This window comes from Electrona antarctica (genome assembly GCF_951216825.1).
Source record: "Electrona antarctica genome assembly, chromosome: 9".
NCBI lineage: Eukaryota > Metazoa > Chordata > Actinopteri > Myctophiformes > Myctophidae > Electrona > Electrona antarctica.
The window spans coordinates 2,239,757-2,248,220 of NC_136790.1; the positions used below are offsets into that span (position 1 = coordinate 2,239,757).

The 8,464-nt window shown below is 43.7% G+C and overlaps 1 protein-coding gene across 1 annotated transcript; it reads left to right on the top strand.

Moving 5' to 3' along the window:
- The first annotated feature begins 927 nt into the window (after window positions 1-927).
- LOC306929271 (procathepsin L-like) lies at window positions 928-8,012 on the top strand. Its single transcript, XM_079509713.1, has 9 exons — window positions 928-970; window positions 1,169-1,269; window positions 2,110-2,252; window positions 2,744-2,834; window positions 4,005-4,114; window positions 4,593-4,784; window positions 6,839-6,914; window positions 7,518-7,635; window positions 7,896-8,012. Exons 2-9 carry the CDS (start codon window positions 1,170-1,172, stop codon window positions 7,993-7,995), a joined length of 930 nt encoding a protein of 309 aa, XP_079365839.1. The 5' UTR covers window positions 928-970; window position 1,169; the 3' UTR covers window positions 7,996-8,012.
- Window positions 8,013-8,464: the final 452 nt, after the last annotated feature.

Genomic DNA, 8,464 nt, shown 5'->3' on the forward strand with positions numbered 1-8,464 from the left:
CTGGTCTCTAAACTGCCTCCCACTGGCCAGCCGGGGCGCCTGATGGAGGGGAAAGGAACTGGTTGGAATAACGTGTTCCTTCCACGCGCTACGTCCAACCAGGGAAACTCCCCCCTGTCAGGTGTAAAGGAGCAACTTGGACACTCAGGCATGAAGGAAGCATGAGTTCAAGTCCGTTGCTCTCCCCATGTATGGGGACTAGGTTGGCGGAGGGTGTGTAGAGCCCAGGATCACATTACATAATTGACACAGGGGTGAAAAATGGGTTACAAAATCGTGGGATAAAAAATTAAAAAAAAAAGAAAACTACTACGAATATCCTTCCCCTATAGCCTGGCTCCAGTCTGTCTGCCACACCCATTAAAAAAATGTTCTGGGCATGAAGTGAAACGAAAGGACAATTCAGGCTATATCCCTCCCTGCCAGTTCTGACATGTAAGTGAAACAACAGAACCCTCCCACCTATACCAGTTCCTTGTGTCACCCCATATGCTCGGCTACAACACTATAGAGCGTCGCAGTCCCGCCTCCTACCCTGGACCAGGAAATGAAACCCAATGCATTATTCTCATAGACATTTCTTAAAGTATTTATTTAAAGACGGTTACGCCGCGGACAAAGCCAACTCGAGTCGTGACAACTCATGACAACACAAACAATATTTTGGACCAAACAAATAATTAGAAAGAAGAAAAAAACGGCAGGTTACAACACTTTTTTTGTTGTTTTTCTTCTTTGTAATTATTTGTTTGGTTCAAAATATTGTTTGTGTTGTCATGAGTTGTCACGACTCGAGTTGGCTTTGTCCGCGGCGTAACCGTCTTTAAATAAATACTTTAAGAAATGTCTATGAGAATAATGCATTGGGTTTCATTTCCTGGTCCAGGGTAGGAGGCGGGACTGCGACGCTCTATATAAGAACAGAATTCACACCAACCTTCCACCAACTCTCCATCCCATATACGGCAAGGTAAGGACTCTCTCTTTCTCTCTCTCTCTCTCTCTCTCTCTCTCACACACACACACACACACACACACACACGCACGCACGCACGCACGCACACGCACGCACATTTTAATCATTTATTTATGTCCACATTAGAGATACAAGGACACAAATATTTACAAGGTGTCTGTCTGTCTGTCTGTCTGTCTGTCTGTCTGTCAGAATGCAGTTCCTGCTAGTTGCCGGTGTCATCCTGGCGGTGTCCAGCGCTGCCACCCTCACCCTGGAAGACCTGGAGTTCCACGCGTGGAAACTCAAATTTGGTGAGACTGAGACCCAAACCACACCAATGACTCGTCATGCGACTCCTTGCAACCAAACGGTTTGCGAGTAGTTGCATGCCATGTACGTAGTTGTATGATGCGACCACGGTTAATGGTTATCCCCCAATGGCAGTTGCAAGGAGTTGCGTTGGTGTGACATGTCCTTAACCCCATTCAGGACGGGAACCCCTTTTGGTGTTTTAAGCATTATGTTATACTTTAGCTATTGAAAAAGGAACAAACACCCGCACACTGTCTTCAAATGCAGTGACCAACTTTTAATAGGGAAACAGCAACGTTTCGGCCATATTCATCAGGATATCTTTATGAACACAAAGACAGTGTGCGGGTGTTTGTTCCTTTTTCATTGTTGGGCACCGTACCCTCTCCTGAGAACCATGACATAGAAACATGAGGGTTTATTCTGGGGGTCCTTGACATGAAAAAGGTTGAGAACCATGACATAGAAACATGAGGGTTTTTTAAACTTACAGTAGTTACTTGACAGCAATGGAAACAAGTCAATGGGGCTTTCTTGGTTTCATGATTTTATCCTTTTTAGCAGACCTTGTATTGTGCCTAATAATTGTCCATCATGCAAACTGTTAAATAAAGTAAACTATATAGAAGTGTACATATGTGTACGTCTCTAAAGGTTATGATGAATTGAACATGGTGGACCCTATTGTAAACAAGCGTAATGCTTTATGGTGTCGTCCACAGTTGACAGTCTTTGTATTGAGTTGTACTTGAAATGTACTGTAATTCTCCAAACTGTTAATACATTCTTCAATCAATCAATCAATCAATCAAAAACCCCTGATCTCTCATTCTATCCAGGAAAGGTGTACAGCTCTGCGGCAGAGGAGGCCCATCGTAAAGATGTCTGGCTCAATAACCGCAAACGGGTGCTGGTTCACAACATCCTTGCGGACCAGGGAATCAAGTCCTTCCGCCTGGGCATGACCCCCTTCGCTGACATGGTAGTGTTTCTGTTTGTTTTGACAGAGAGAAAATTAATTTTTTTAATTTAGTATTAGTCATAGTCTTCTTGAATGAGTTTTCATTTATTTATTTATTTTAGTCAGCTGCAATGTTATAGTGTTTGTCTAGTTTTAGTCGACTAAATATCGTAATATATATATATATATATATCGTAATAATACATATATCATAATATATCGTTTAGTCAACTGAAATGTGTTTTGGCTGGGCTTTCTGGCGTCGTAATGGCAGATTTTCGACTTGATTGCATGCTGGAAATAGCCAATGTAGGCCTACAAGCTCACAACGCGAACACGTTATTCCAATCAGTTCCGTTCCACTTCATCAGGCACCCCAGCTGACCAGGGGGAGGCAGTATAGAGACCAGGATTACGGCATGTTCTTTTTTTTGTGTGAGGGTACCTCACAAAAAGTACAATAGTTGAGTAAATGTACTTAGAGTTTCATTTCTTCTGACCCATGTGAACAGGACAGAAAGGAATACGGACGCTTCATCTCCCGAGGCCGCCTGCGCTCCTCCAAGCCTCGCCGTGCAGGCTCCGCCTACCTGCCACCGGCAGGTACGTGGGACAATCACAATTACACAATCACAATTAAGTGGCAGCGGTGGCCGAACGGATAGCGGCGCGGTCTTGATACCGGAAGGTTCCCAGTTCGAATCAGCCGTCCGACACGTTAAAATTACCACCGTTGAAGTGCCCTTGAACAAGGCATTGAACCACTACGATGAAATGTGTTCTATGAGCAGGGCCTGGCTGGAAACAAGTTCTTGAGCTTAGCCCAGATACCCTGGGTAAATATAGATTTAATTTCATTTAATTTCAATCCAGAGCCATAGAGTAAGACAGAGTTACGACAACTCCGTTCACATAATGGGGCCAGTCCAATGGCGGCTCTTAGTGCTATGGGCGAAGAGTGACAATGTCCTGGACCGGAAGTTATGGCAGAATGCACTGGACTCAGGCAACAGCCCAGCTTTAATGATCTTAAATCCCTTTATGATAGATCGTTTTTTTAATAATAGTACAACTTAAACATTATAGAGAGTAGATAGTTGTCACTGTACTACCGTAATACTTTAAAACAGTTGTCATGTTGCACACATGCCTAAAATTGCTGATATTTGCGCCGCCCTCGTTGTAAACAATGTATTTCAAACTCCAGCTTGTCACTCTCCTGGCTGCATGAACAGCGCTCAGTTTTCTGCCCCCTCAATGTCGTAACTCTGTCCTACTTTATGGCTCTGGGACCATCATTAGGGCTGTTATGAATCGTATTCGTGAAAGGTAACAAAAGTATATTCACATGCACATGTTGTATGAATACTGCAATATAGAAATATTCTGTTACAATTAAAAGAACGAAATTCAAAATGTAAATGTCCGGATGGACAAAGTACTCATTTTGCAGAATGTTTCAAGTTTTCAAATCTTTAGAAAATAGCCGAAATGAGGTGGTTAATGTATGTTTGTGTTTGTGTCTTTATCCAGTAACTGTAGTTATGAGTAGAAGTATGACTTTTACATAGATTATTTTTTAATGGACTGAGCTGGATTGCTAATCAATTTCGTTGTCTTGTCACAATGACAATAAAGATATTCTGATTCTGAAGTACAGAGCTATCTCATGTCCAGTGTATGACAACGATAACCATAGATTAATATCCCCACGATAATGATTATTGTGAGCGTGACCCGAGATGAACGATAATGAATGATATTATGGTTTCATACCTCCAGGTGGCATCAAGCTGCCCACCGCAGTGGACTGGAGGGACATGGGATATGTCACTGATGTTAAGGACCAGGGGTACTGTGGTTCCTGCTGGGCCTTCAGCGCTGTATGCTGCGTGTGTGTGTGTGTGACTCTGTGTGTGTCTGTCTGTCTGTCTGTCTGTCTGTCTGTCTGTCTGTCTGTCTGTCTGTCTGTCTGTCTGTCTGTCTGTCTGTCTGTCTGTGTGTGTGTGTGTGTGTGTGTGTGTGTGCGTGCGTGCGTGCGTGCATGCGCGTCTGCGTGCGCATTATTCATTCATTCATTCATTCATTCATTCAGCCTTTGTTTTTCTCTGAAATATATTGAGGGCAGGATCATCATTTCCAATGATGCTGACTCAGAGATTACAAAACGCACATATGCGGCACTGTTTAAATCTGAAATCTTGAAAAGAACACTTTTGTTATTGTTGAAGACAGAAAGGGTATAGGCATTATACTGTTTTTGTAATGTTAGTTGTGACCTAACTCTGTACATGACAAGACCGAAATAAAACTATATATAAAAGATATGTCTTTGTCCTTGTCTGTCCCACCCACCTCCAGACGGGTTCTCTGGAGGGACAGCACTTCAGACAGACGGGGAAACTGGTCTCTCTCAGCGAGCAGCAGCTGGTGGACTGTTCCGGAAGCTACGGAAACCAGGGCTGCGACGGAGGAGATGTGGACCAGGCCTTTGATTACATTGCACAGAACGAAGGCCTGGACACCGAGGAGTCCTACCCCTACGAAGAAGAAGTCAGTGGTGGAACAAGTGGCACTCTACTGTACTCTGAATTCCTTTACTACATTTTAAAACGTATATCTTCATATAATTGGCCATCACTGATGCTCATGATAATAGGCCTATCAACCTCTGAGACAAAGCACGAGTAGACAGAAAATTGTGACATATCATCAAAGTCAAAGTCGTACGATTTGTCACACACGTTACTGCAGTGAAATTTTGTTCTCCGTGCCGCGCTCGGAAATCATTTGATTCGTTGATTTGACCCCCCCAATCCAACCCATTGATGCTGAGTGCCAAGCAGGATAGTCACCATGTCTGTCTACTCACACAGACATAAACAGCAGGATAGTCACCATGTCTGTCTACTCACACAGACATAAACAGCAGGATAGTCACCATGTCTGTCTACTCACACAGACATAAACAGCAGGATAGTCACCATGTCTGTCTACTCACACAGACATAAACAGCAGGATAGTCACCATGTCTGTCTACTCACACAGACATAAACAGCAGGATAGTCACCATGTCTGTCTACTCACACAGACATAAACAGCAGGATAGTCACCATGTCTGTCTACTCACACAGACATAAACAGCAGGATAGTCACCATGTCTGTCTACTCACACAGACATAAACAGCAGGATAGTCACCATGTCTGTCTACTCACACAGACATAAACAGCAGGATAGTCACCATGTCTGTCTACTCACACAGACATAAACAGCAGGATAGTCACCATGTCTGTCTACTCACACAGACATAAACAGCAGGATAGTCACCATGTCTGTCTACTCACACAGACATAAACAGCAGGATAGTCACCATGTCTGTCTACTCACACAGACATAAACAGCAGGATAGTCACCATGTCTGTCTACTCACACAGACATAAACAGCAGGATAGTCACCATGTCTGTCTACTCACACAGACATAAACAGCAGGATAGTCACCATGTCTGTCTACTCACACAGACATAAACAGCAGGATAGTCACCATGTCTGTCTACTCACACAGACATAAACAGCAGGATAGTCACCATGTCTGTCTACTCACACAGACATAAACAGCAGGATAGTCACCATGTCTGTCTACTCACACAGACATAAACAGCAGGATAGTCACCATGTCTGTCTACTCACACAGACATAAACAGGATAGTCACCATGTCTGTCTACTCACACAGACATAAACACCTATAGATAAGCGGATGTGCGGATGGCACGCTGGGCTGGCCAATCACAGACTTATCAATTCAATTGAGCTTTATATTGGCATGAGAAAACAAACGTTTACATTGCCTCTGATTGGCCTATACCGAACGCCCCCTTCTGTGACGCACGCAGAAGCTTGCCTTCCCTGAAATGGCGCCCGAGATACAGACGCTATGACATCATGGATAGGCAGGTTTGGTCATGTCAACGATTTCCGAAATGGCGCCATATTATAATGAGCATTAGTGAGGACCTGTTACTGAATATGAGGATAGGTTGAAAGTGGTCCTTTAAGTAGCCTAAACGTAGCCACACCGTCATGTAAAAATAAATAAACAAATAAATCAAATTATACTTGAGTACAAGTGCCAGTTATTATTATGCAGAGCTAGATAAAGGTTTGTCAATTAAACATTTATTTTACAATTTACACTATACTCTAAGTATATTTTCACTTTGCAATACATTTGAGCATAATACTCAAGTCAAAATGTTTACACAGGCGTGGTTCCCAAACTTTTCAAGTCGAGATCCAAAAGACAGATTAGATGCCCGGGACCCAAACTAGGGAAAATTAGCAGATTTACAAGCACATAACGTTGTGAGCTTGTAGATCGACTATTTTCATTACTATTTTTTTATTTATGGAATTTCTTAGATTTGTTTGTTAAAAGAAATTAATTGAATATAAAAAAATAATCAGATTTTCACTCGAGTCATGACCCTTAAAAATTGGTCTGTGCGTGACACAAAAATGGGTCCTCCAGTCCTGACCCACTGTTTGGGAAACAGCGTTGTGCATGACCGCGAGTGCTCTTTCGTCCTTCCTCCACTGCATGGCGCCAGGACGGGGATTGTTGCTTTGACCCCAGCACCGTGGGAGCGACCTGCAGCGGCTGGGCCGACCTCACCGGAGCCACCGGTGTCTGTCGCCATCGACGCCAACCACGAGTCCTTCCAGCTCTTCAAGTCAGGTGAGAACCATGCAGCGCTATTGTATACTGAAACTAACATGGCCGAGCGGTCCGGGCACCAAGGCTGGTAATCCTGGCCTGACAGCGTGGCGCAGGTTCTTGTCCCGAACCCGACGACCTTTGCTGCGTGTGTGTGTCCCCCCCATCTCTTTCCCCCTTTCCTGTCAAACTACTGTTAATCTGTCAATAAAGATAAAAAGCCCCAAAAATATTGTAGAAAAAAAAAAGCACAACTTTATATGTTTAGGCCCTCAAAAACGCAATTCATTTTCGATAAAATTTCCAGTAGAACTCAGGTACTATTTATTCTGTTCTATTCTATATTCATTTTTTTTTTACAAAGCTAAATAAAACGTGTGTTAGGATTAGGTATATTTAGAGATCAGGGTCACTGTATCACAGGTTAGGGGTAAAAAATAAAATAACATCAAAATCTCTTCTAAAATGATGATGTCCTTAAGTTACAAGTAGTACCGTAATTACGTGTGTGTGTGCGTGCGTGCGTGCGTGCGTGCGTGCGTGCGTGCGTGCGTGCGTGCGTGTTCCTGTAGATGATGTGTATGATGAACCAGAGTGCAGCAGCAGTGAGTCTGACCTGGATCACGCTGTCCTGGTGGTGGGTTATGGTACTACAGAGGATGGACTGGACTACTGGCTAGTGAAGAACAGGTAAACACAGTACAGTACAGTACAGTACAGTACAGTACAGTACAGTACAGTACAGTACAGTACAGTACAGTACAGTACAGTACAGTACAGTACAGTACAAAAATGGTGGGACCTGATTGACATTGCAAGTGGGTCCCCAAATACTTGTCAAAACACTAACATTTTAATAACGTTCATATTTTTAAAAGAATAATGTTAATGTCTTGGTACACATGTATATGCACTACCCTGACAGTTGGTATAAATGTGTGTTTGTCTAGCTGGGGAGAGGGCTGGGGCGACATGGGCTACATCAAGATGAGCAGGAACAAGGACAACCAGTGTGGGATTGCCACAGAAGCCAGCTTCCCCCTCGTCTGAACGACCAGCTACCCCCTCGCCTGGGGGGGGGGGGGGGGGGGGGGGGGGGGTAGGGGGGGATGCATGGGACAAGGACAGCTGGCTACTAGACTACGACACAGTGGACTACTGGTGGACAATAATGACCTACACACACTGGGGGTGGAGCCGTTAGATGTTTGGTGGTTATTGTGGCCTGTTGTTATTGTCTGTCCTGACGAAGGTCTTAACGACGATACGTCAAATAAAGAGCAACAATTTTGTTCCAAGTTCCTGACAGTGTTTCATTCAGAGATCCCATTTTAAATTTAAATAGTGATGCAAATAGCCGATGTACCACGTCAGGCCCACAACACGTCACATTGTGATTCTTATAGTGAGCGTGTAAGGCTTGGTTATAATGGAAACATATACCGTATACAACGAACCATCACAGAACTGGAAAAGTGTCAGGTTCTGGACAGGTTCAGCTTCCGGGTTAACACTTTGT

What these genes read in the sequence shown, in the direction of transcription:
- LOC306929271 (XM_079509713.1), top strand. Translation starts at nt 1,170, where the DNA reads ATGCAGTTCCTGCTAGTTGCCGGTGTCATCCTGGCGGTGTCCAGCGCT. An exon ending in CGACCTCACCGGAGCCACCG is followed by an intron (nt 6,915 to 7,517) that starts GTGTCTGTCGCC and finishes GTGTTCCTGTAG; the next exon opens with ATGATGTGTATGATGAACCA. An exon ending in TACTGGCTAGTGAAGAACAG is followed by an intron (nt 7,636 to 7,895) that starts GTAAACACAGTA and finishes GTGTTTGTCTAG; the next exon opens with CTGGGGAGAGGGCTGGGGCG.